The 27,866-nt window shown below is 41.1% G+C and overlaps 2 protein-coding genes and 1 long non-coding RNA gene across 3 annotated transcripts; 2 read left to right on the top strand and 1 right to left on the bottom strand.

Moving 5' to 3' along the window:
• Positions 1 to 8,133: 8,133 nt before the first annotated feature.
• On the bottom strand, positions 8,134 to 9,950 carry LOC134798587 (uncharacterized). Its single transcript, XM_063770956.1, has 3 exons — positions 9,798 to 9,950; positions 8,972 to 9,101; positions 8,134 to 8,248 (listed from the first exon to the last, which is right to left on the bottom strand). Exons 1-3 carry the CDS (start codon positions 9,878 to 9,880, stop codon positions 8,147 to 8,149), a joined length of 315 nt encoding a protein of 104 aa, XP_063627026.1. The 5' UTR covers positions 9,881 to 9,950; the 3' UTR covers positions 8,134 to 8,146.
• A 626-nt stretch (positions 9,951 to 10,576) lies between these two features.
• LOC134798934 (GTPase HRas) lies at positions 10,577 to 21,874 on the top strand. Its single transcript, XM_063771366.1, has 2 exons — positions 10,577 to 11,238; positions 21,639 to 21,874. Exons 1-2 carry the CDS (start codon positions 10,843 to 10,845, stop codon positions 21,810 to 21,812), a joined length of 570 nt encoding a protein of 189 aa, XP_063627436.1. The 5' UTR covers positions 10,577 to 10,842; the 3' UTR covers positions 21,813 to 21,874.
• Positions 21,875 to 23,811: 1,937 nt separating this feature from the next.
• LOC134798947 (uncharacterized) lies at positions 23,812 to 26,972 on the top strand. Its single transcript, XR_010145291.1, has 2 exons — positions 23,812 to 25,757; positions 25,862 to 26,972. It is a non-coding gene; the product is annotated as an uncharacterized LOC134798947 (long non-coding RNA).
• Positions 26,973 to 27,866: the final 894 nt, after the last annotated feature.

Here is a 27,866-nt window from a genome sequence, read left to right as displayed (position 1 = left end):
AGCGGTAAGAGCGTGCGACTTTCAATCCGGAGGTCGCGGGTTCAAACCCCGGCTCGTACCAATGAGTTTTTCGGAACTTATGTACGAAATATCATTGATATTTACCAGTTGCTTTTCGGTGAAGGAAAACATCGTGAGGAAACCGGACTAATCCCAATAAGGCTTAGTTTCCCCTCTGGGTTGAAAGGTCAGATGGCAGTCGCTTTCGTAAAAACTAGTGCCTTCGTCAATTCTTGGGATTAGTTGTTAAGCGGACCCCAGGCTCCCATGAGCCGTGGCAAAATGCCGGGATAACGCGAGGAAGAAGGACAGACAATAAATGGGGTGTTATAATATTTTGAGTTTTATTTGACAAAGTTCTTTTTTTGTGACAATCGCCTCCATGGCAAGGATGGCCATAAATAATTTGTTCTAACAGATGTGTTTTTGTTTGATCCATGCCCTGGATACAAGACTTTTAAGACGTTCTGACGAAATAAAGTGAAGCCTATTAGCAAAAAAAGTTTAGCGTTAAGTAATATAGATGTCGCTATTTTTCGAATAAAGTGCTTTTACGCGACTATCCCTTCCCTAGGATTTAAGTCATCATAGAAATCATAGAGATTAAAATAAACTGTATCTGTGCTAAGCCGAAATATTTCCTGTCAAATAACTATATTATGTTTATATTATTATATTTTTATCTTGCTAATTATTCCAAACTTGTAAATTTAAAAACGATATTATAAAAGTGCAAACCGAGCACTTTCATTTGATACTAAATTCGACCATGTTTTATGCAAATAAAATGACCAGAATAGCAAGACCTCTCTCAAACAGCTTTTTGGCCTTCTAAGCTCTTCTACCTCAATAATCCCTTGATCAAGCCTGCTCACAATTTAATGACTAAAATATAATGCCCTCAACTACACGTTTACTCAAGTTTCATTTAAATTAGAAGAAATTTACGGAGACTGGTCGCTCTAAACACACAATTAAAGAGCTTAAACTAAACATTGATAACAAAATTATAGATTCCAATTTAGAAGTAGCTACAGAATTTGAAAAATTTTTCACCGAGGTACCAGTATCCACAACTAAGGATTTAAATTCATCACCCTCATCTGCTGTTACATTATTAAAACATAACGCTCCAGAGTGTTGTGGAGACCCTCATTTTGAACATGTTTGTACCTCAGATGTAATAAAGGCGTTTAAATCAATTAATGTCAAAAAAACTAATGACCTCTGGGGAGTCTCTGTCCATGCTGTCAAATCCTTAGTAGAAATTGTAGCGCCTGACTTGGTAGTTATATTTAACAACAGTGTTGATTGCGGCGAGTTTCCTGATCTAATGAAACATAGTAAAGTAATTCCTTTATTTAAATCTGGTAGCAGCTCTGACCCCACTAACTTTAGACCGATATCTGTGCTACCAACATTTAGCAAGATTTTTGAAAAATTAGTTCTTTCTCAATTAGTACGACATTTTAACGTTAATAATTTGATGCATAATAAGCAGTTTGGTTTTACACTGGGTCGCTCAACAACCGATGCCGGTGTTGAGCTAATTAAGCATATTTTCGATGCCTGGGAGGAGTCACGAGATGCTTTAGGTGTCTTCTGTGATTTATCTAAGGCCTTCGACTGTGTTTGTCATGAAACATTAATCAGGAAACTTCATTATTACGGAGTTAGAGGATCGGCACTGAATTTACTTAAGTCCTACTTAAATGGTAGAATACAAAGGGTCGATGTGAATTGACAGCGATCACCTGGGTCATTGGTCTCTATGGGTGTACCACAGGGGTCAATATTGGGGCCTTTCCTGTTCCTTATCTACATAAATGACTTGCCATTCCTTGTTAAGACCCACCATGATATAGTATTGTTTGCAGACGACACCTCACTTATTTTCAAAGTCAAACGACAGCAACAAGCTTACAATGATGTAAACAATGCCATTTCAAAAGTAGTAAATTGGTTCAATGTTAATAATTTATTGTTAAATGAGAAAAAGACTAAATGTATTAAGTTTGTCACTAGTAGTAACGTAAGGCATGTGCAAACAAGTGTCATTGTGAAGGATGAGGAATTGGAATTAGTTGATAGTACAGTTTTTCTTGGTATAACTTTAGATTCTAAACTCCAGTGGGGTCCCCATATTGCTACTCTTTCGAATAGACTGAGCTCTGCAGATTTTGCAGTGAGCAAAATCCGTCAGTTAACTGACGTGAAAACAGCTCGATTAGTATATTTTAGTTACTTCCATAGCATTATGGCATATGGTATTTTACTGTGGGGCGGTGCTTCAGAGATAAATACCATTTTTGTTCTGCAGAAGAGGGCTATTCGAGCAATATACAAAATGAACCATAGACTCACTTAGAGATAAATTTAAGGAAATTGACATAATGACAGTGCACTGTCAATACATTTATGAGAATATTCTGTATGTACATAAAAATATTGTAAATTTTAGGAAAAATTGTGAAATTCATAATATTAATACTAGAAATAAACATAAGCTCGCAGTGCCCTTCACTCGGCTCCATAAAATTAAAAAATCATTCATGGGTAATTGTGTAAGATTTTATAATAAACTTCCAAACCATATTACTGAATTATCTATTAATAAATTTAAGAATTATGTAAAGCGTAAACTTATTTCTAAAGCTTATTATAACACACAAGACTACATGAATGATATTACAACGTGGGATTAATTGTTATTCGAAATGATTATTTATTTATTAGGTATATTTGATTATTGATGAGGAAATGGATATTCCGATGTAATACTATCTACTTCTTTTGTTACTTATGCTTTTTTTTGACATTTAGATTTTATTCTAGAAATTCTAGACTAGTATTTTTTTATACAATCTTTTTAATGTTTGACGATCCTTTTGTGAAATTCTTAGTGTTAAATTTGATATGTATAATAATCCAATTTTATTATGGAATAATATTAACATCAATAAATTGCTCTGATAATTAGATTAAGATTAATTACGATTCATAAGAGCTTGTTGCTAGGCCTACATGAATAAAGTATATTTTTGATTTTTTTTTTTAATTTACTTAAGTTCTTGAGTATCAAACTATCTTCTGACAGTTCAGCTTAAAAACATCGAAATGCCGGGACGTGCCGCTAGCCAGCCGCGTGATCCAAGTCGAATGTAAGAACTTCGCTTCGCTTCGCTCGCTCGTTCGAAAAGATATGATTAATGATTAATTTTGATCATTTAATTTAAGGGATGAAAAATTAATATGCTTTAGTAATTAAATATTTTCTTGCGATCAATGTATACGGGGGTAGCGTAATAATATAAATTTCTAGATTTTCCATCAGCATCAACTATTATCCTTTTCTCTAACGTCATATCTGGGTTGTCTTTGAGCTGCTATATGAGAGGAGGGTTCCAAAGGTGATGATCAACATATATAATATCATTCTTTGGCCAATTTGTATTGCTGTCTATTACTACTACACCCCTATTTTGTTCTAGTGCTTTCATGACGGGATGAGTGTGAAGGCTTGTGTCATGTACAACTTCTATGTTGGGAAAGTTGGTTTCCTGATACTTTTCAACGATTTTCTTCAATTCAGTATTGAGCTCTCTGATCTCACGAGGCCTTGAATAACTTGGTATCTGAATTGTCTCTGGGTTTTGTTGAGGGACTGAAGTTGCAGTTTTTTTAATGGGCATTTTGCCCTCAGCTTCAATTTTCTTAACTAAGTAATTCTTTCATTTCATTCATCTCAGATTGATGTTTTTCTTTAATTTCTTTCATCTGGCTATTAAGTTCATGGATCTGTTCTTCATAAGTTGATATCTGAAAAAAAACTATACTTACATATAAATAAATAAATAAAATAAAAACTTAGCAATAGGGTTTCAATATGATGCCCTTCTGCAGGGGTATATACTTACTTTATATTTGGCCAAAAGGGTATGGCCCGGGGCCATGAACCTAGTGGTCGATTTTGCATGCCTATGGCGCAAACCTTTTAAGGCCAGTATGCTAAGTCCTAAAATACAGCTATGCTATAAGCAGAGATCGGCGGGGGTGAGCTATTTGCCTTATAATATGACGTAAGACATGTCAAATTATACCTAAGGTAAATAGCTCACCCCCGCCGATCTCTGGCTATAAGTCAATGAGACCAAAAATATTTTTTTTTACTTTATTGATTTTGCTAACGAAACAAGTTAGCTGAAGGCAAGCTAGCTGGATGAGTCAGTTCAAAGCTACATTGTGGACAAGAAGGTGAAATGTAACAACAAAAACAGTAGTAAGATTTTTAAGTTGAAACAAAGTTGCATAAGCTGGTCATTAATTTTTTTTTTTTTTTGAGGCCCGGGAATGGACATTTTATATTACAATAGATTAAACATACAAATTATAAACTAAAATAAACCTAAGAATGAGTAAAACGAACTTAACAAATAAAATATTGCCCCCCACTCTGATTGTCTCCCGGATCAAATGTGCCAAAAATACTGGCGGCATTACCCCGCTGAATGGCCAGTGATATTTGTTGGATAAGGAAAGAACCAGAGCGAGGGTCACAGCCCCTATCCCTTAAGCGTCGCCCTATATCCTTAATAAAGGCTTTGGCCTCGGCACACCAAGGCCCCGCCGTCTCGACGGCAACCGGGACAAAATCGTACACCTGTTCAAGGTTCGCGTACTTGCTGTGCTTCAACCTAGCAGTAGTTTCAGCCGCTGCACCTGCCTTGTTTACCGTGCGCGTGAGATGAGTGGGTGCAAAAGTACTCACACACGTGGCATCCCAAAGCAAGCTGCGGCCCTTCGCCCAAGGAACAAGTGTAAGACCATCCGGTCTCTTGCCGTCCAAACGACTTAGGCCCTGGGGCTCCATGATACATGGGACGTTCGCCGACACCAAAGCTCGCCTTATTAATTCATTAATGGCACAGTGCCTAGGTATCCTACCCACACACCGCAAGCAGCTTAGCCCGTGGTGACCATCCGCCTCCACCATTGCCCCGCACTTACACTGATGTGGCTCGCACACCTTGCCCCCAATTCTCAGTGCTACCGCCATCCGTAACGTGTCATTATCAAGTAAGGTTCCCAAGTGTGGTGATGGCAAGGCATGCAACCATGCCCCGGACTCAGGTTCCCTAACAGCCTTTAGCCTGGCAACGTCCTTCCCTACAGCACTCTCCAATATTAGGCCCTTATGCCACTCACGGCACAGAATATCATCCCAAAGTCTTTGTGAAGAGGGGTTTTCTGGTCGTTCAACTCCTGCAAAGCGGCACGACCACTCGGAAAGAGCCTCCGTGAGAAATGTAATACAGATATTGCCACCATTTAAGGAGAGAATTCTAGTGGCAAGACCTGATGCCGCATGAGATGATGCTAGGAAAGCCACCAACCCGACGTCACGCATGCAACGTACCCCCAGACCCCCATACCGAACAGGAAGTGATGCCTGGCGCCACTGTGGTTCATCGAAGTCTAAAACTAAACTATTTAACTTAACTAAACAAAAAACGTTTTCGAAAATAAGCAAGTGTGAACATAGCTTAAGGACAGATAATGATATGGATTTTATTTTAAAAGTGGGGGTAAGCGGCATTCAAAACATGCCTATGACAGATACTGGATAATGGTTTTGTTATACCATATACCATAAACCAAAGTAATTTTAAAAAATCGCGGAAAAATCAGTGTTGGTCAATGGTCAGTTTGAGTTTGAGTACAGCCTACAGTTTAGTTTATTACTCCTGTTACAGCCACACCCGGTACAAGGGACAGTCTTGTTATGGTCTTGTTACTGGATTATAAAATGAGATATCATTTCTATAAATCAGAAATCAAATAATTTGAGGATTCACTCACCTCAGACATCATTTGTTTATCACTTTCAAATAAAGTTCAAAGTAAGGTGGGAAATATTTTCCCTCTGCCTTATAAAGGGTTAAATTCACCATTCAGCTGACTTATCTGTTCTGGGGTGAAATAAGTCTCAGGTATTGAGGCCTCTTGTTGCCAAACCGGAGGTACTGTTTCTTCAAAGAATTTTTTTCCTGATTTCACAAAATCGGCAAATAGTTCTTTTATTTCCCTCATATCTCCAGTGATGGAATCCTTCACATTGCCGCCGCTGTCGGAAAGTTGAAAGCCATTATTTTATATGTATGTCTTTCCCATCACGGAACAATGGTGTTCCGGACCTTTGGGAGGCGTGCGCGGAGCCGAAGCCAACACGTAGAGGCCCTTTTGACACTTTAATGAAATGTAAGGGGTACACCGAGCGGAGGCTGCCCTTGCCCATGTCATGGGACGCACGCAGAGGCAGCACCCGCCAGGGTGTAAGGACTATTGAGAGTTGATGGAATCTAAAATGAACTAGGTTATTGGGTGAAAGCGATGGACTAAGAACTGAGCTATGGGGTAAAAAACCGGACGCCTGCCTAATAAAACGGTATGCAATTTTATTTCCGGCAGACGGTGACTCGCCCTCACAAGATGGGCCCCCACAAAAAGCGACATCTAGGATGGCTCAAGGGCAACACCGGTGTGAGCGGCTCAGGGGTGTCGAGAGGTGTGCGCCGCTTTCCACCCAGTGGCTGTTAACAGCCACTGTGCCAACTCGCGTCTTATGCATATTTCACTTCCACCCCTGGAGCACCCTGGAGTTTATAGCTCTAACGACTCCACTCTGGCCGGCCGGCTAAGGCAAGCCAGAGGCAGAGAATCCTCTCCCACCCACCCTCCTTGCGGGTAACAGAACTCTCCAGGAGCACTCGGGTACGTGAGGTCGCTAATCCCCAACAGCTCGCCACAAGCTGCCCTGCGTTGACTGATTGCACTGGTAAAACCAGCGGGCGATGGGGTCGTCACATCCCTACGCCTTTCCATTATTTTTATTATTATCCTCGCCCTGCCATAATATTGCGTGTTCAAAGTGTGGTTCTTTATTTAAAGTTTGAAGTTGACCTGGCTCATTATTTTCAATATTTTTGCCAGTCTGCTCACTGACACCGTTGGCGTCAAGTTCTTCGCAAGTCATGGTAGTGTCCTCGCATTCGATTCCCAATATATCGTTTCCGTTCCCGAACAATAGCGTATTGTTCTTTCTAACTTGCTCCTCCAGTTTTTCCATAGTTGCTTGATGTTGATCGAGCTTTCCCTCCATGAGATTGAACTTTTCGTTTATATTTTTATGTACGACATGCAAGTTCTTGATGTAATCTTTTTGTTCGGCTAAATCACGTTGTATTTTTCTCAACACATTCATCATCATATTAGCAGCCATGATTTGCAATTAAAGTCAAGTAATGTGGAACAAATTACTAGAACTAAGATATATTCAACTGTTTTACAATTAAAAGCGAAGATAACACAAAGCCGCTGACGTTATTAACACTTGAAATAAACAGTTAAGAATTAAATAAATAAAAAATGGGAGGGTAGCGGAAAAACGCGGAATTCAGTGTGACCAGCTATTAATTCTGGGATCTACAAGTAAAGGGGCCCACTGATTAACAGTCTGCGCCGGATGGTTTCTGCCTGTCAGTTGTTCGGAACTGTCAACTTTTTGTTCTAACTGACAGGCCGATTCCGTTCGGCGGACTGTTAATCAGTGGGCCCCTTTAGAGGCCAGTCCAGACGGGACAATCAAATTGACAATTTGATCAGAAATGAATGTTAAGAACATGGCAATTTAATCAGATACGATAAAGTTCCATCTGAATATGCTCTAACATAGGTAACAATTTAACTTCAACTTATCGTCGCCATTAATTGAAGTACCAAGGCACGATGTTACTAAATTGTATTATTATTATTTACTATTAATAGTTAATCTGACAAGTGTGCAATGCCATAATAAATATAATAAATTAAAAACGCATTTAACTGATTTTCAAGACCGAAATGATCCCATAAGTGTTCCGTGAACAAAGTTTTGTACGGAACACTAAAAATCGTGTGCGATATTCGTCACGTTTGTAGAGCCCAGTAAACTGGGCTTGAGGGTCTGTAGGGCTACCGCCAATACCGAAAATCGTCAATTGCGGGCATTTTTCTCTGTCACTCTAATTACGCCTTCATTGGAGTAAAAGAGTAAGATCCCCGCAATTTGCGAATTTCGGTTTTCGCGGTAGCCCCTCTGGGTTGCTGGCTAGGCATCGGCCGGCGCGTACGCCAGCCCGAGGTTCCGCAGCTCGCAGTCCTCGCGGATGAAGTCTTGCAGCAGCAACTTCTTGAGAGCCATGCGGCGTACCTGACGGAGTGAACATTCATTTGCACCGCGACCTTGGTGCGGTGTGGTTAGTGTGTTACTGCTTTTACCGACTGAAGAAAAAGGGACGGGTAGAGAGTGTTTGTATCCAGATAATTCACCTTGAATTCACGCGTTGCGAATGGATTCATGAATGCATTTTGACAGTTTTGCGAATGTACAGCGTAGCTTTGATGTTTAGAAAAATCGAAAAACGTTATCTGCCTCTCTGTCGCTATTACTCATTCGAGCGATAGAGGGGCCGATAAAGAAATTTCTAATTTTGTTTTTCGCGGTATTAGGGCCTCAGAGGGCCTACTCTTTTACTAAACTTAACCTGTATTTATGAAAACGGCTTGATACGGTCTGTACCATCGCCAACACTGTTAACTGTACATCGGTGGACTTTATGCATTTGTAATAAGGTCCACCGATGTACAGTAAGGAGTGTTGCTGTTTGTAGTTGTACTTACCTACGGCAAACGCCTGAAACTTAGTTTGTACACTTTGTACTTACAGCTTACAGCAAGGACCTGAATCTTGGCCTGTACATACTGCAAGGGCCTGAAATTGGGCCGGACGTAGCTCATCGCGTATGAGCTTCATTCCAGGGCGTAGATCTCTGTGCGTCAGCAGATCGTTACGCTGTAATAATACTTTGTAGGACAGAGGCCTAAAACTTGGCCTGTATTTACGTCAAGAGCTTGAAACTTGGCCTATACTTACGGCAAGGGCCTGAAACTTGGCCTGACGCAGCTCATCTCGTATGAACATCATTTCGGGGCGGAAATCTCTGTGTGCCAGCGGGTCCATGTCGATCTTTAGCCGTGGGTCGATGTTACTAAGTTGGTAATCGCTGAAAAAGAAAATAGTTTGATTCACGCAGGCGTCGAAGGAGAGGCGGCCACGCAAGGTGCCTCGCAAGAGCCAGTGTGAAACAGCGGAGCCAGATATTGCATCTGGACTGAGGGCTGCCACGCCTAATACGGCGCTATACGTATCGCATGTTTCCGCCACGGCAGACGATGTGGTGGAATATCTTCGCAAGAAGACCCGTTACGAGTTGACAGTGTTCCAGCTGCGATCGCGACATTACGTGCACTTCAGCTCGTTTGTGGTGCGCGGCCGCTGCTGGAAGTCATCGCGAGCACGGACTTCTGGCAGTTCTGGCCAATATTTTGGTGGTTCCTTGGGAATCTGCCGAATCCTACACCAGAGCAAGTGACGCCGCAACAGAAAACTGCGTCACGAAAATGATTTTTTAGTATTTAAGATTTTTATTAATATATATGTTAGTTTGTAAGGTATGTATCTATGGGCCTTAGTAGCCTGAAAATAAATCCTTTGATTGTTTGATTGATTTACAAACAAACAAACACTTATGGGTGCATGCGGTGCACCAAGGTGGCGGTGCGGTGCGGTAGTCTGTTACAGCTCTTAGGTTTCTACACAAGTGTTTAAAAAATATCGCTTTGGCCCCCATTTATGTTCGGTGATAAATTAATGAAGAAACTTGAACCAGCGACAGATTACTTCATTTCGCTTTACTAACAATCGAGCCCCGACGTCGGCCTCCAGAGCTCCCGTCTCCTCCAACACATCAGGGGTTCCGTCCTGTTCTTCTACTGCTGACATTATAGCAGATTTATGTAAGCTATAAACTCTTCAATTAAAATAATAAACCAACTTGAGACTTGGCTGTTTGAATGAAAATAAAATTGAAAGTTCCCGAAATCCAGAAAATGTATGTCATTCAAGTTTATTTTTTAATTTATGTGGGACCAGTAAAGTTTTAATAAATAGTTTTAATGCTAATTCGAAGTATATTATTATACCGTGATTTTAGCTAGTAATTGTGAACTCATATCTCACACATAAAATCTAAAAACTATATTAAATCTGAAAATATTCCGGAACTTCCGGAGCTAAATATTTACATACACAGCGCCATCTATGCTTTTTTTTTTTGACAAGTAATTTATGATTCATCCATGATTCATGTCATCGACGTTCAGAATCTTCAAATCACTTCATAGAAAATAAATAGAAGCCATAATGTGGAATCCTCACTGATTTCCGTTACTTGGTGATAATAATAGAATAATATAAACATAAATGGAAGAAAATCACATATGCATGTGTAATAATAAGAAAGCACGATATACACAAATTTTACATAACTAAAGTTACGTAATATAGTTTCGGAACGCTCCGATCTTGCATTGGGCGTTTGTCAATGTAATCACGACCTTGTATCAAATTTGTCCAATAACATTGTAGGGAACGCCTGAAACAAAGCTCCTATTGGCCGATATTGGGGTCAACACGAATATGTTTGAGAGACGGAAAAGTTCCCAGGGGTGACTGAACCGCCTCATTGTCTTGTCATTTTATTGCATTCGACTCTAATAATAATACGTTAATTAGTCGTCTTCGCGCTTGTGGTACTGGGCGAGCATTAAGTGGTCATAGGTCGAGCAGCCATGCCGATGTGAGTAATACCAGAGGTGTGGCAGCCGACCGACGTTTCGCGTCGTATTCTCCTTCAAGTGACAGTAGTGAAAAAGTGAAAAATACACTTCCTACACCGTTTCAAGATGACCGAGTACAAATTGGTGGTTGTCGGCGCTGGTGGCGTCGGCAAATCCGCATTGACTATACAGCTTATACAGAATCATTTCGTGGACGAGTACGATCCTACGATAGAGGATTCGTATAGAAAACAGGTGGTGATAGATGGTGAAACGTGTTTGTTGGATATCTTGGATACGGCAGGGCAGGAGGAGTACTCCGCGATGCGGGATCAGTACATGCGCACAGGAGAGGGGTTCCTGCTAGTGTTTGCAGTGAATAGTGCGAAAAGTTTCGAAGATATAGGCTCTTATCGTGAGCAGATAAAGAGAGTCAAGGACGCTGAGGAGGTGCCTATGGTTCTGGTGGGGAACAAGTGTGACCTGCAGGCTTGGGCGGTGGACATGACACAAGCTAGAGAGGTGAGTGTTTTGTTATTGCAAAGTAAAAATCTTTGTTATCTTTGTACAATGTAAACAAAGACTTGTTGATGAACTTAAATTGTAACAGTTGGTAGTTGTCAAATAAATTGAAGAGGACAATTGACGATACCCCGGTTTAATACAATATTTATTTATGTATTTGCAACAACCGTCGGCTCAACATGTCCTTTTGACACAAAGGCCTCCTCCATTGCCTTCCATGCCTCTCTGTCTCTGGCTAGTTGTGTCCATAGTGGACCAGCAGTTTTCTTTAAATCATCTGACCATCTTTTGTATTGTCTGCCTCTTTTTGGTAAATCTTTACTTTATGGACCGTCGATTTTTGGGGTGGGGAGGGGGGAGGGGGGTAGAGGGCTACCCCCCAGTCCAACCCCCATGGCGCGGAACCCCATGGTTATGGAGTTATCCATGGTTAAAGTTTGTATGGAATTACTATGAAATAAGGGATTACAGCAAAATTTGAAGGGGGAGGGGGTGCGGGGTGAGGGGGGGCGCGCTTCGCCCGTAGGCCCGCTTCGTCACCCCTGAGGTCGCGAGCTGACGAGACCTTAGCCATAGTGAAGCTGGTGGATCTGGGTTAGCTCCGGCGCTGCGGAGAGCAGCCCTCCCTCCGCGCCTCTGTTTTTGGAATTGCTCTCTAGGGGTAGGACAGACAAGACCACGTGGATAGTGGGGTGCTCTGATTCGGTTTTAAGTGACCTTGACATTTTGGGTTCCTTGAGATTCTGGTGACCAAGCCCTTTGCACCCTCTACCAATGGTTGACACAACTTGATGTCCCTTTGCTTGCACGGCCACAGATAAGATATAGGCTTGAATTTTGACAACCCTAATTTGTCGAAAGGGATTTCCACCTACTATTATTTTATTCTGTTATCTGACATTGATTTGAGTCTCTGTAAAAAAGTTAGAAATTACACTAAATATTAATTCAGTTCATTTTTTTCATATTATTGTAATCATCATTATAATATTTTAGAATCAATGGTGGTATGATAACCAAAGTTTATTGATATCAACTTATGAAGCAACATTTATTTGCCTTATCACTATTTAACATCAAACCAAAACTACCCCTAATCAGACTGAGCTATGTACTGACAATGATATTGACACAGTTGCCATGATGTCAATGATGTGTGTTCATGGTTAAAAACATAAACAAGTTGTCAAAGTTAGAAAGTGTTTAAAAGTTTTGAGCCTTTTCATATGTTTGTATTTTTGTTTTTATTTACCTAACAATAGTTAGGAAAGATGAAGGGTAAAGTGTAATGGTGATGTTCAAAAATCTTGGATTATAACTCTGTACTGTATAAAGCAGAAAAAATCACAGACAAACACCCGTCAGTCCCGTCACACATGGTGGTCAAACTTTTATTATTATTTATTATTAGTGTCCGACCGAAGGTTCGGTTTTGGTTTCGGCTGTAGTTTCGGTTTCGGCCGGGCCGAAACTTACAAAATGGTACTTCGTACTATGTGGCAAAGACCAAAAGTTGGGGAATAAGTAGGACAACAATATTAATACCTACATATACTGATTCATGTACTTAAAGGTACAGAAATTAATTGGTTTATTATAAAACACAATTCCACTAATGAGAGCGCCACTGGACGGTCGACGCAGTCTTAAGATGCTGTCAATACCTATAACGCGCACTGTGTCTAATTATATCGGAGTGAATGAGATAGCACTGTCGCATGTTACTGGGCCCTGGCCAAGAGAATAATAAGAAAACTCATCATCTTCCTCGAGTAATCCCGGAATGTTTGCCCCGGCTCATGGGAACCTGGAGTCCAATTGAAAACTAATCCCAAGAATTGGCGTTTTTACGAAAGCGACTGCCATCAGACTGACCTTCTAACCCAGAGAGTAAACTAGGCCTTATCAGGACTAGTCCGGCTTCCTCACGATGCTTTTCCTTCACCGAAAAGCAAATAGTAAATATCAAATGATATTTCATATCATCATCATATATATAAAATTGAAAAACCAGAACGGGATAAAAAAAGAGGGAAGAAGCGAGATGGCGCCTTACAATTTTCTAAAAAAGTTTTTGACACGTTTCTCGAATACGACGCACGTATGATAAGAAAAACCTGTTCAAATCAATTATCTACATATGGGAATAGAACTAGACAATAAAAACTATCGCTTCCGATGCGTATTTAATTTACAATAAGGAAAAGAAATTTTCATAACAATCTTCATTTTACGACATCGGCCATTTCTCGGTGCTACAGATTAGACCAAATAATCCGTAAGTTAAAGTAAACTAAATTATGTTTGTCATGTTGGTAAGTTGGTATACAGGTATTTCTGAGTTTTTTTTACACGAAGTAAAATAAAAAGTGCTGTCAACCTCAACCTTAGTCTATAGAGCCCATACGAGTGATTTATGTCATATATGACTTATCATTCTTATCAATCAAAGTAATTACTATATTTGTATGTCTTTCCCATCACGGAACAATGGTGTTCCGGACCTTTGGGAGGCGTGCGCAGAGCCGAAGCCAACACGTAGAGGCCCTTTTGACACTTTAATGAAATGTAAGGGGTACACCGAGCGGAGGCTGCCCTTGCCCATGTCATGGGACGCACGCAGAGGCAGCACCCGCCAGGGTGTAAGGACTATTGAGAGTTGATGGAATCTAAAATGAACTAGGTTATTGGGTGAAAGCGATGGACTAAGAACTGAGCTATGGGGTAAAAAACCGGACGCCTGCCTAATAAAACGGTATGCAATTTTATTTCCGGCAGACGGTGACTCGCCCTCACAAGATGGGCCCCCACAAAAAGCGACATCTAGGATGGCTCAAGGGCAACACCGGTGTGAGCGGCTCAGGGGTGTCGAGAGGTGTGCGCCGCTTTCCACCCAGTGGCTGTTAACAGCCACTGTGCCAACTCGCGTCTTATGCATATTTCACTTCCACCCCTGGAGCTTATAGCTCTAACGACTCCACTCTGGCCGGCCGGCTAATTACTATATTATTATTATCAATTTGTATTTTGTTGTTTTAAATTTATTTTTGAGTTATATTATTCAGATTGACTTTCACGGCTTCGGCAAACATTGCCATTCGTCCGGGGAACGGGCTAAGAATGCTGAGATGGGCCAAATATACAAAGTTGATAGTAAGTTATGTAGGTAGATTAAAGTGCATGTTCAGATATTATTGAGCGACCTGATAAAAATAAGCAAATGTACAGTCAGCAATCAGCCAAATATCGTAATATAATTTTGTTGCCATAGAAATAAGGATGTGGTCCGATATAGTGGCGAAATATTAAGAGACAAAAGCGGCTAAATTCAGTGGTGGCTCGGACACTTAGAGAGAATGGGAGAGGATCGTGCCGTGAAGAGAGCGCAGGTACTTGGGACAACAAATTGGGAGACGCCCGAGTGGACGTCCTAGGTACCGCTGAAACGACGTAGTTGCTCAAGACCTGCTCAACCTCGGCCATGGCGACTGGCGAGAGCTATCGCAAGACCGAGAGGACTAGACTACCTATGTTTGTATAAAAAGGCGATTTAAGGGCGGTGGTCATCCATATTCGTCTTAAGGCGAAAATTAATCCAATGAACGTTTTTGCAACTAGGCTTATAAGAACAAATAATAATTTTATCTTGAAACAAGTTTTAAATAAATACGTGTAGATGAAAAAATACAATCTTGCCTTTTATCAAATCACATCATTTTTTGACAAATTTGCGAATTGAGTTATCCAAATAACGGCTACAAATAAGAAATCCCTATCACAGTTTTAAACCATGGCAGGGTTGAATACATAATAATGTCGGTATTTACCTAAACATAAGACGAACTCTTTATTTCATTTACGCGAGCGGAGCTGCGGGCCCGTCTAGTATTCTATAAGTTCCGAAAAACTCATTGTATTGTACCTAAGACCTTCGGATTGAAAGTCGCACGCTCATACCGCTAGGCCACCAGCGCTCAAGGAAATAATAAGAAAACTATTGTAATAAAAATAAATGTGGATTATTTGTGTAATATTACTCCTTAGCGGTTTAGGTATAAATGTTTACATATTGTGATTTAAAATTTCAGATGCATAAGTCAAAAAAATAAAGACATTAGAATCGTTTGGTGATTTTAAGCAGGGCCGGATTAAGCATGTCGGGGCCTCCAGGCAGTGCAATGCTCGGGGCCGGGCTACAGTTAATTTTGCATACAGCATGTTCTGTTGTTCAGTACAGGGAAATAAGTTTGCGTTTTTAATTTCAATCTTCAGGCGTTGGCCGAGTATCAGCTCGACCCGAGTCGAACGATGTCTTTTTCGCTCTTATTCACTCACTTATTCAGTCATTTTCCTATCTACCTCCAATGGCAAATTTTAAGCGAGGCTAAAGGCTACGCTCAACTAGTGCCGCAAAGTTGATTTTCTCAATAGAACTTAATATTTTGCGAGGCTGAACAGCTGACTATCGATTAAAACGAAGAAAAAACCCTTAAAAGTGTCCCCAGTTTTTCATACGAATGCTCGACCTTAGGCTCACTTTTTACCTCAATTTACCATTGGTTTGTGTTCCACATGTCCTCTACTTAGCTTAATTGGCTTAGCCTTTAGCCTCGCTGCGCCATGCTCGGCCTGCGGTCTCGCTTTTTAATACAATGGACATTGGTTGGAGTCTGTGCTCAACTACTTATCCTGAAGCCTGAAGCACGGCTTTGACTTCGCATGAAAGTTCGCCTCACTGGGGCACTTCGGACTTTTAGGCCCAGGTGAAGATCGGTACCCGGCCTTGCGATATTGTCAACAAAAAATTTCGGGCTCGCTGCGCTCACGTTTTTGGTTGACCCTGTATCTCCTACATGTTAGCTTGACTGGTGAATGAATAGAGTTAGATCAAGAAAATTCTGCAATGATTTTGATAGCATACGCAGTGCAACTAGTGCAAATGTTATTTATATGTCATAATTTCATAGATAGAAGTTTTGTCGTTTAAAATAACACTTGCACTGCTTGTGTTATCAAAATCGTTGCAGAATTATCTTGGTCTAAGTCTAGTAATTCTCTTAAAAAACTGCTTAAGTAACATCAATTTCAAAGACATTGGGTGATGACAGCCCCATAATACGTGTGTAAAAGCGGTTTTATGAAATTTTTTCAACGATTTTAACAAGGTTACAAAAGTTTCGGTTTCGGTTTCGGCCGAAACTAGAGCCAAAGCCGAACATTCGGTTTCGGTTTCGGCAAAAAAACATGTTTCGGTCGGACACTAATTATTATGTAGCCTTTAGTCGGACAATACATTTCTTCTATTCATGTTCGTATATTTCACATTTTTTTCATTTTTGTGTGTCCGTTTGCCAGGAGGCAAAGGCCTCCTCCAATCTTCTCCATTCTGGCCTTCATTCTGCATTATGTGGTGGTCAAACTAATACTTATTTATAACACCCCCCTTTTTGCATCAGGGGTTACAGATCACACCAGATCTCTTTCAAAACTTTTTCCAAAGAAATATTTACACTTTGTGAACTAATAGGTATTTCCCTGAAATAACATTAGTAATGCATGTTATAAATAAACTGGTGACACATCGCGTGGGCGGCAAACAGGGAAGTGGTACTAGCAAGGGACTTTGACCAACTTTGGTGATAAATGGACCAGTTTCTTCAATGTTGTGTCAAGGTTATTTAAATTATTTGATAAATATAAATAATAAATATTACGGGACTATCTTACACAAATAGACCTAGTTCCACAGCTAAATAATCCTTGTGTTGTGGGTTGTGACAATCAGTCTCAAAATTGTAAATGACTGGTGACTCGCCAACTCATTGAGTGGACCCCGCAATGGCCGCACGCACAGTGCGACAACAGGGCAACACTTTGGAGTGGCTGTGAGGTTGTCGAGAGGTGAGTCTGCGGTAGCCAGATCCCGGTAATCCGTTCAGCAGGCCGCCGGCGTTATGACATTTTACACTTCCAACCTGGAGCATACTTAGGTCCCGCTCTTGCGACTCCAATCTGGCCGGCCAATCAAGGCAAGCCCAGAGGCGAGGGCCAGATGACAGGGCCCTCTAAAATAGGGGTCCGCGGTGTCGCCACTCACCGTCAGCTCGCCACAAGCTGCCCCCGCGGGACATTATTATTATTATTGTGGTGTTGTGGGCCTTTGAGTGTCGCATTGACCAGCATTGAACTATTTTGACGGCCCTTTAAGTTCGTTACTAATGCCCGTTGCATCCAGGAAGTTCCAGATTCTTTGGGCCGTAATGTTTTGTACCTCATAGGGTTGCACTACGTGTCGCCCTAGGTAGGTAATTCTTTTTGACATTAGTGGTCCACAAGAACAGAGAATGTGAATTGCAGTCTCCTCTGACTCCTGACAGAACCTGCATGTCGCATCTTGTTTCTTGCCAATTTGAAACATATGTTTGTTCAACTTGCAGTGTCCAGTCAGTATTCTGGTCACCACGCAGGTTTTGTGCCTTTTGAGACCTAAAAGCTCCTTAGCAGTTTTGCTGTTGAACCCTTTGATCAGAGCTTTCGAGTGTTCTTGTCCTTTAACGAACTTCCACCAATCGATTGCTCTCGTTTTTTCTAAGTTGCTGAGCAGAGAATATGCATCTCGTTTTGTGCTTCCACAGAACGGTTCTGGGCCGACCAGGGGTGTGTCTGCGCCCTTTCTAGCAAGTTCGTCCGCTTCTTCGTTTCCGTTAATGTCGGAAGTCGGAATGCCCTGGTACCCATCTAAGTGTAACTTTGTTGGAGTAAACCAGTGCATTTAGGTTTGTTTTACAGTTCTGGACTAGTTTTGAGTTTGACTCAAGGGATTCTAGTGCCAGCGGAGCAGCCTGGCTGTCTGAGTTGATGTAGATATGCTGGTGTCTTAGGTTTCTATCCAGGTTGATCTCCGCACATTTGTTGATTGCGAAGACTTCTGCCTGGAAAATTGAGGCCAGTGTGCCCACGCTGACGCTAGCTCTGAGCTTAGATCTCTCACCATAGATCCCACATCCTACATCATTGCCTTTCTTGGAACCATCTGTATACCAGATGTGGCTTCCCTCTTCGACGTACATTTGGTTGTTGATCCATTTGTCTCTAGGAGGTATTTCTACTGTGTACAGTTTGGTGAGATGACTTTCGGTGTGCGTGTCATCAGTGGGCATGCTAAGGGTTCTATTCGCAAAAACCCAGGCCTTTAGATTGGTTAATGCCTGGGAGCGCCATTTTGGCCTGTTTAGCGTGCATATTCTGTAGACGCAGTGCTTGGCCTCCTTTTGCACCTGCAAGTGGAGTGGTATGATGTCCAGCAGTGCATCTAGGGCCGCTCCCGGTGTCGAGAGGTAGGCGCCTGTTACTGTTAAACAAGCCGTGCGTTGCAGGCTGTTTAGAGTGTCTGTTGCTGTCTTTTGGCTGGTTTTGTTACACCAGACTGCGGAGGCGTAGGTGACAATTGGCCTCACTACCGCCGTGTATAACCACATAGCAATTTGGGTCTTAAGCCCTATCTTGCTCCTGCCATTTGACAGCATGACCACATGGCCGTTTTCACTTTTTGTATAATGTTTCTCAGGTGAGGGTTTCAAGTTAACTTTTGGTCGAAGGTGACCCCTAGATACTTGACCTCTGCCGAGAACGGTATTATTTGTCCATTAAGTCTTGGTTTTGTGAGTTTATCGAGCTTCCGTTTCCTTGTGAATGGTTAAATGGCTATTACAGTCTTGCTCGGATTAATGGACAAGTCATTTTCTCTACACCATTTGAATATTGTGTTTAGAGCTCCTTGCATTAGGTTGGATATTGTGTTGAGGCAAGGGCCTTTGACGATGACTACAAGGTCGTCGGCATATCCTTGTGTATCAAAGTCTTGGCCTGACATGATTGCAAGAAGTTGGTCCACTGCTAGGGTCCATAATAGTGGGGATAAAACGCCTCCTTGGTATAAAATTCATGCTCTATATATAGTATTGATGGTCAGAGTGGCTACTCTGTTCGAGAGCATGCTATGTACCCATCTGGTGGTTTCGTCTACTCCCTTTGATTTCATAGTGTATGCAGATATAAAGCTTAGAGTGAGGCGCGCCGGAGGCACTTTTTCCCCCTCCCCTGCCCACCTGCTGGGGGGAACCTCTTGGCAACCGGGCTTAATCAGCTCAGGTCACCCCCAGGAACACCTGTTCCAAGCGGTTTGCTTTGTCTCCAAAATGCAAGGTCCCCTTAGAAAACGGGACCTTAGATCTCCAAGGATTTTCGTACATTGAACTGCTACCGCCCATCATGCCTGCTGTCAATGTCACTGTACGAGAGCGTGACAGCAATATAATGCTTCTGCAATAGAGATAGCAACAGGTGGGTCAATGTACGATTATGTGAAAAGCATACAAAGAAAAGATTATTTACTAGACGACGATATAAACCTCCATAACTCGTCAGGAGCATAATATCTATATTAAATATACAACTAACGCCCGTACCAGGATTCGATATGCCTAATTTTATTAAAATCGCTTTAGTAGTTTCGTCATCTAAGGGTCTCCCCACACATATAGACGCGGAATCGGCAATAGCCGCCGCCGATAAAAAAAGTTTTATGTTTACGAACAAAACGCCGTCGCCTCGTAAAGGTAGACGTCCACAGTCCACAGGGCCGCATCGCACGCAACGGATTTTAGTATTCATTGTATAGAAAGTCACACAAGTGCGTCCACAGTGCGTCAGCCAAGCCAATCGACGTCTTTTTCGCTCTTGTTGCGTAGGTATAAAGCTTTTTTATATCGGCTATTGCACATTCCGCGTCGTAAAGTGTGGGGAGACCCTTAAAGTACCAAGGAGACTCACACCAGGGGGGTGTCACTACGCAGTTTAGGGGCTATTCATAAATTACGTCATTTCAAATTAGGGGGGGGGGGGGGGTCTGGACATACATCGGGTGATGGTAGCATGACGTAGGAGGAAACGGGGTCATTCGAAGCATGATTTTTGGATGATTTTAGGGGGCGGAGCGGGGGGTCAAATATCGTCAAAAATCGATGACGTAATTTATGGACAGCCCCTTAGGTACATAGGGCCGGCGCGCCTCCCGGGCCGGCCATATGTACATATAGACATATAAGACACTATGCGTAAAGCAATTGTGAGTCAGGTGCAATTTGCTCGTGCTCTTCGGCAGGCGCTCAAGTGATTGTGTACTTTCATCACCTGGCACTACTTTTCCCCCAAATAAAACGCCTGGCATTGTTATATTTGAATTAAATACATAATTAGCTATGATATCAAACTCAGAGCTCTATAAATTGCTAAAACTCCCAAGTTAAATAAATGAAAAATAAAAAAAAGCTCTATAAATTGCGCGCCTTCAATTGATTTTACAACCCCTTTGTTGCCCATCCACTCCCGCACCCAACGCTGACCAGCTGCTAGGCGCCCGGATTAATAATAATGATAGTATGGCACACTAACTAGAGGAATTTCGTTGCTCTATAAATTGCGTACCTTTTTCCGTGGCTAGCTCTCCGGCTATTGTAGTGTAAATTAAAAATACGGGCATAAGATCAATGCACACACACGGCGTGCGCGGGCTTGCGCGGGCCTGAGGGCTCACCGCAAACCACGTTCGACGTGTTGCCTCTCTGTCACTTTTGTAAATCCGTATGTAAGTGTGACAGGGAGGCAACACGTCGAACGTGGTTCGCGGTAGGCCCTCTGAGCGACCGTGAGCGTGACCAAGCGGATCCACGGCGGGCCCGCGCCGCCCGCGGCGCAGTGTGAATGCTCAGCGGCGGGTCCTACGTAGTCTGTATTAAGGTCAATTTTATACGTTGTCTGTATTAAGGTATTAAGCCCCCTCCAGACTATGCGCGTGAATCGCGGGCGAAGCCGCGAACGCGAGTGTGGAGTCGATTTCGCTGTCTGCGAAAATCGACTCCACACTCGCGTTCGCGGCTTCGCCCGCGATTCTCGCGCATAGTCTGGAGGGGGCTTTAGGTCCATTTCGGTTGCCTTTGATTGAATATAGACGCCCCCCTAAAGCACATATGAAGGATATGGTGGAAATATTTTCTATCAACGGGTAAAGGCCTGTGCACACCGGATTGCGTGTGCGTGACGTGCACGTGCGCGTGAGTTAAAATGATGGAGCCGCACACGCACCCGTCACGCAAGCGGTGTGCCGTCTCTCATAAGGATCTGTATACTACAGTCTACAACGCAGCACTCGCACGTGCAGGTCACGCACACGCAGCCGGTGTGCACAGGCCTTAAATCTCGGTAGCTCAGGTAGTAGTGGTTGGTATCCCGGAGTCGCGAGTTCGAGTCTCCTCGACCGAGACAGCGAGTTTTTCCACTTTTCCTTTATCTCTGAGCGTTGTCTTTGATATCACTGACTTACCCCTCAAACATTCCAGGTCGCGCGGAGTTACGGCGTCCCCTTCGTCGAGACATCAGCCAAGACCCGCATGGGCGTCGACGACGCGTTCTACACGCTCGTCCGAGAGATCCGCAAGGACAAGGAGGCGCGAGGCAAGAAGAGCCGGGGCAAGATCGGCGGCCGGCGCACCATCAAGTGCGCACTCATATAACTTGGTACTACTCTTAACTGTCCAACGGTGTTACATTATTCATAAAACTTAGCGAACCTTTGTTAAATTTTGTCTCTTTCCAGCCAGCACAAATGTCAAAATGAGGAGGGACAAACGATTAAAGTTAGACCAAGAAAAGATTGCAACGATTTTGATAGCACACCCAGTGCAAGTGTTATTTTAAACGTCAAACTTCTATGAAATTATGACGTATTAAATAACACTTGCACTGCGTGTGCTATCAAAATCGTTGCAGACTTTTCTTGGTCTAACTCTATCAACGGCTTGTTAGAGTCGAATAACGCCGTAATGCATAATGCAAATACCTACTATGTAATATAATAAATACGATAATTATTGTCTGTCCGTCTCTTCACTCTTATACGAGTTGGTATGGAGATCGTTTGAGTCCCGGGAAAAGACATAATACAGATGTAGTGCATAATTGTTTTCCAATTTCCATCATATTTTCTCGAAAACGTTCGTATTTATCGTGCTACTTCAGTCAACCTCAGCACTTAGTACCGAAACTGACTGGAATAGCAAGAGACGTTCGTACGTTTCCGTGAAAATACGATGGACAATAATTATGAACTACATCTGTAGGTATATTTTTTATCATGGAAATCTAAATCATCGTTGGTTCGCCTTGCCCATGGACTATACGTTCAGTACTTTGATAGTAAATTGTCCCATACGCCCTTAGCGCTGTGGGACGCCAGCTTCGGTATGGTGGTTCTTTAAGCCTGTCCTTTCGTGTGTCCTTTCGTATATTTATCTGAACTATATCAAATATGACAAATTTATTGCTCTTAACTTAAAGCATAGACAATGCTTATCTTATTGTATGGACACACTCCGACCCATCGGGATCTTTTGTGTAATCGCCCCCTCAAAATGTTCCTTGTGGCTATGGCTACTGAAGAGTTTTTTCGACCAATCTCCATGTGTCCGATGATAAAGCTCAAAGGCAGCGCTTTGAATTCCTTAGATAGCCTGCTCCAAAGGTTACATTCTCTGTCTGGCGAGGGCGTGACATTCACATTAGGTGTATTACTGTCTCTTCATCTTTGCCACACCTTCTACAATCTGTATTGTGTTGGGTATCGCATAACAGACAAGGCTTACAGAACTAGCTTTTTATACGTAAGGTTAATGTGCTAATTCCGTCATTTGGATTATTCCGTCCACTGGCGTTTTTCTCGAACAACGAACGACATTGATAATTTCGTCAACAAAGCAGCGATTGCTTTTAGTTTCAGCCATCAAAGGCAAATGGTTTTTTCCGACGATTGAAATCAAAGAAATATACGCTCGTGGACGGAATAGTCCCTATGACGGAATTAGCCACATTTACCGTAAATCGGTGTTCAATGAAAGGCAAAAATGTACACAATTAACTAATTTAACACTATAATGCTATTTTTTTTTTCTGAAGAAATATCGAGAAGTAACAATCAAGTGTAATGATTGTCGATACAAGCATTACTGATCTTTTAAAGCTTTTATTGAACGCCATTTTACTATAAAAAGTATATGAACCCACAGGCAGCAGCGCCGAAGCCTTTTGCCATAATCTTTTCAACCAAGCCGAAGGCGCGGTATGTAAGGCGTCATACTAACGAGCGCTTTTTCAACGCGCGTTAAAAAGGCGCTTGAATTCATCCGCACGCTAATTTCGATTTGACCATCAACGCTTAAAGTCGAAAATCCAACAACGCTTGATAAAAAGCGCCACCGCCATCGTGTGAATAAATACACATGTATACATGTGTCATTCAAACGCTTTTTTAACGCGCGTTGTAAAAGCGCTCGTGCGTATTACGCCTTAGGGCGTTTTGGGATACTCTATGTCTTGTCTATGAGACCATTTTGGCAACTGTCTATAGTCTATGTCGATCCGTATTTCATAGAGTGGGACCAAGAAAAGTCTGCAGCGGATTTGATAGCCCACGCAGTGTCAGTGTTATTTATACGTCATAATGTCATAGAATTTTGACATTTAAAATAACACGTGCACTGCGTGGGCTATCAAATCCGCTGCAGACTTTTTTTGGTCTGCCTCTAGTGCCTCAAGACGCCCGTCTAGAGTTAAGCTTGCAACTTGCAACACTCAAGACTATTTTACTCTAAATTTGAATTATATCTTAGGTAGATAGTGTCTATCTAATAAAAGGCTAAGCCGATTTTGATCATTTTTTTGCAAGTTGAATTGCTTGTTTGAGTACCACACATTATCGTTAAGATAATGTTGAATTTAATAAGAGTTAACCCGTTGATCGCTACGCCTGTCGTGTGAGGCGTGTCATCATGAACCATGTCACAATGCACTAAGATTCATATTGGGTTGTAGCTACGCGCGTCAGTTGACTTCTTTGGTGATCAAGGGGTTAAAATTTCAATTATGTATATATTTTTGCACATTAGGCGTTTGGCGCTTTCATACCTGCTTACCCACACAGTGTGTGGCCAGTGTATCGTCGTTACGAATTTTATACATTTTTTCTAATCTACTTACTTATACAGTTTATAAAGGTTTATTTCATTAGTAAAGTTTAACTACAATAATTTTAGTGTTTAATTTGACCAATGGGATGAAAAAAATATCAGATATAACCTTCGAGCAACACCGGCTTCCGACACGTCGGAAGGGAGGAGCCCAAGCGATATCTTACCGTACAAATCGTTCTGCCATTTTTGCGGGGGGAAACGTGCACACAGTCGTACTTCTCACTCACTACATACAAAATCCAATCTGTAATGACGACACAAATACATACAAATTGACACACGTCAAAGGCAAATCTTGCATACCTCGAACTCTTTGTGAATTGAGAATGTGAATCGAATTGTGTACGGATGAGTCATAACACGCACCGCGTTAGTTGTGTGCATGCCCAGTTGGGCATGTGCTTCGGCAGAGGGGAAATAGTGCAAATGCCGACTCCCTTCCCGGTGTTGCTCGAATAATATAACTTATCTTGGAAAAAATATTCTAGTTAAATTAGCACTAAATTCTGTTAAACGAAAATTAACATCATAGCTTTTGTTATAAGGTTTAAAATACAATTATGTATTACATTTACAGATTAACATTTATTCTGTTAACGTAATATACACCTTAATTTCATAGAAAAACAGTTTAATGTTGTGATCCTATGATTCTAAACATGCCTCCTTTAGTGATCTTCAAATTATAAAAATAATCCCTTTATTTTTAAAAGGGTATTTGGTAATTTATTACGATTACCTAGCTCTACGTATCTCTACTGAATTTACATATACAATTATGTAGATAAATACAATTATACTTAAATGTTTGCATACATTGTTGTAAATGAATTGTGAGAAGGGACTCCTGTGGATTTATGGATTATTTGTGTCGTTTTGTATTTAAAAAAACCTTGTTTCACTTAGTGTTCTGAACAGTTCTGAACGAGTTCTTGTACTTATACAAAGGATTATTCGCTCAGAACTGTTCAGAACACGGCTCAGAGGTCTCTTTTTGTATGAAATAACACGTTTAATATTGGTGAGCAGAAATAACAAACGTCAAGAAAATGACCATACATTTTGGGTCTAGAGGGAATGACTTAATTGTATATAAAGGTCCGAATTCAAAATGACCGCTTTTACAAAATGGCGGCAAACTTTAGCCGTCTATATCATTGTTGAATGTTTTCTATGGTAGCTACTTTCTATCTGTAGAAACGATGTTTTATCCTTGAATTCCATTCGTCAAGTTAATTTTCGATAGACAAGTTTTCTGTAAGAAATGCTTTCTATTTTCTGCAGTTAATCGTACCTTTAGAATATTTTAATAAACATGTCCGATAAGTCTTCTAGAATAGAATACCTTTTATAATGTAAATGTTTATGTAACAATAACAATAGAATTTTGAAATCTAAAAAAACTAACTGGGTCCTATGCAAAAATACTGAGTTGTGAGGATTTTACCTATGGATTATTATTGTAATAGTGTAGCTAAAGTCAAATTAATATTATATGCTTGCAGGAGGTATAGTTTGGCATGTCAGCATTGAGTAAGAAAAAGACAGACGAACATAATGATTTCCAGAAAAATTGTATTTGTTGGTTGGCCAAACTGTATTACCATCATTTTCATACACGCAATTTTATAATAACTTAAATACAATGAATTTTAAACGAACTTTCGCATACAGAAATAGTGTTCTATAGTTTTAAGTTCAACAGTAGTTTCAAAAAACTGTAGAGTTTTTGGAAATCACTGTTTTTTTTACGCCGATGCCGATGGAAATAAATAACGTTCGACTGTGACTACATAGCGTAATGACATGACTTTTTTGATGACATGAAGTTTTTTATTTCTTATCGGCGTTACCATTAGTTTTTAGCGTAAAGCGATTTATTTACGAATATTATGCTGCCATTAATAATTTTCCCTTTATTATCAATTTTCGTATGTAGTGTCACAGACAATTGAACTAATAGACGTGCAAAGTGAACCATAATGCTTATTATAAAGATAGATGCACTAGATGGCGCTATTGTTTGATTGATTGGTCACTAGAGTTAGACCAAGGTAACTCTGCAACGACTTTTACAGCGCACACTGTGCAAGGGTTATTTATACGTCATAATTTCGAAGAGGTTTGACGTTTAAAATAACACTGGGCTATCAAAATCGCTGCAGACTTATCTTGGTCTAACTCTAGATTGTAGTTGAACTTTTGTCTATTAGTTCAAATGTTTCGTGTTCTTATAGTCGTTGAGTTGGCAACCCTAGATACAATTGAATGAAACCACACAAACATAAGGATTTTAATGCCCTCGGATGCCTGTGATATGTTAGGGGTTCACCTATTATTCAGAGGGAGTATTAGTAATTACCTATCGATAAGAACTGGCAATAAAAAATGTATTACAAAAAAATGCTGTTATACACAAGTCGCTAGGGTTGCACATCCAATGTTTAGACAAATCTACATTTATTTCAACTGGCCTCTTAGCTTCTATGTACAGTGATAAGTCTTGTAAATAAATTAATCAAAGCATGACATTGTATCAAATGAATTTCGATGCTAGTGCACAATTATGTTGGAAATAGTATTTATAATTAACTCTGTAACAATATAGCACAACACTGTGTGCTAATTTGAAATAAATAAAATCAAATCTACTACATGTGTTTTTAGTTATTTCATCCTTTGTCATAGTCGTGTAAAGGTGGATTTCAGTTACCTAGTGTTAAAGCAAAACCGGATTTTGAACCGAAGGTTCACGTTCAGTTTTGCTCTAGTTTCGGCACAGGCCTATCATTCGCTAAGTGAGTTTTGGCCAAAACCAAACCTTTGACTGAAGTATGATTTTTATACCGAAATTAAACTTCGGCCAGACACTATATAGTCTCGGCGCGGCCGAATGGTTCGATGGGTAGTTATTTGGCCGAAAACGAAATTTCGATCAGACTTGATGGGTATTAGTGTCAGTCTGTTACGGAAGGGTGTAAGGAACGTTAAAATTTTGTACGCACTAGAAATACCCACCTCACTGGCTCACTGCTTAGTTTTGCCCTATGTCCCTAACAAAGAGAATATATAAACGGTCAAGCAAATCTTGTCAGTAGAAAAAGGCGCGAAATTCAAATTTTCTATGGGACGATATCCCTTCGCGCCTACATTTTTCAAATTTGCCGCCTTTTTCTACTGACAAGATCTGCTTGACCAAGTACGTTTTAGGGAGGGATAACAGGATTGCTTAGTTTACAGCTTGGCAAAAAAGAGTAGAAATTAAAAAGTGGCAACACTGTAGTGTGGGCCCTTTCAAACCAATATATATAAGAAAACGGGACGACACTACAGTGTTGCCACTTTTTAATTTCTACTTTTTTTTGCCAAGCATTAATAGTGGTAACAGACTATCGCACCGCACCAAGGTCATTGTGCGACGCACCCATAAGTAAGAGTGAGAAAGCGATATCTCTTTCTCGCTCTTACTTATCGGTGCGTCGCACAATGACCTTGGTGCAGTGCGATAGTGTGTTACGGCCTTAAGAACAAATTTTGTTCAAA

This window comes from Cydia splendana, chromosome 17, assembly GCF_910591565.1.
Source record: "Cydia splendana chromosome 17, ilCydSple1.2, whole genome shotgun sequence".
NCBI classification, from domain to species: Eukaryota; Metazoa; Arthropoda; class Insecta; order Lepidoptera; family Tortricidae; genus Cydia; species Cydia splendana.
The sequence above is the reverse complement of the archived record's forward strand: the minus strand, read 5'-3'. Positions and strand labels throughout refer to the sequence as shown.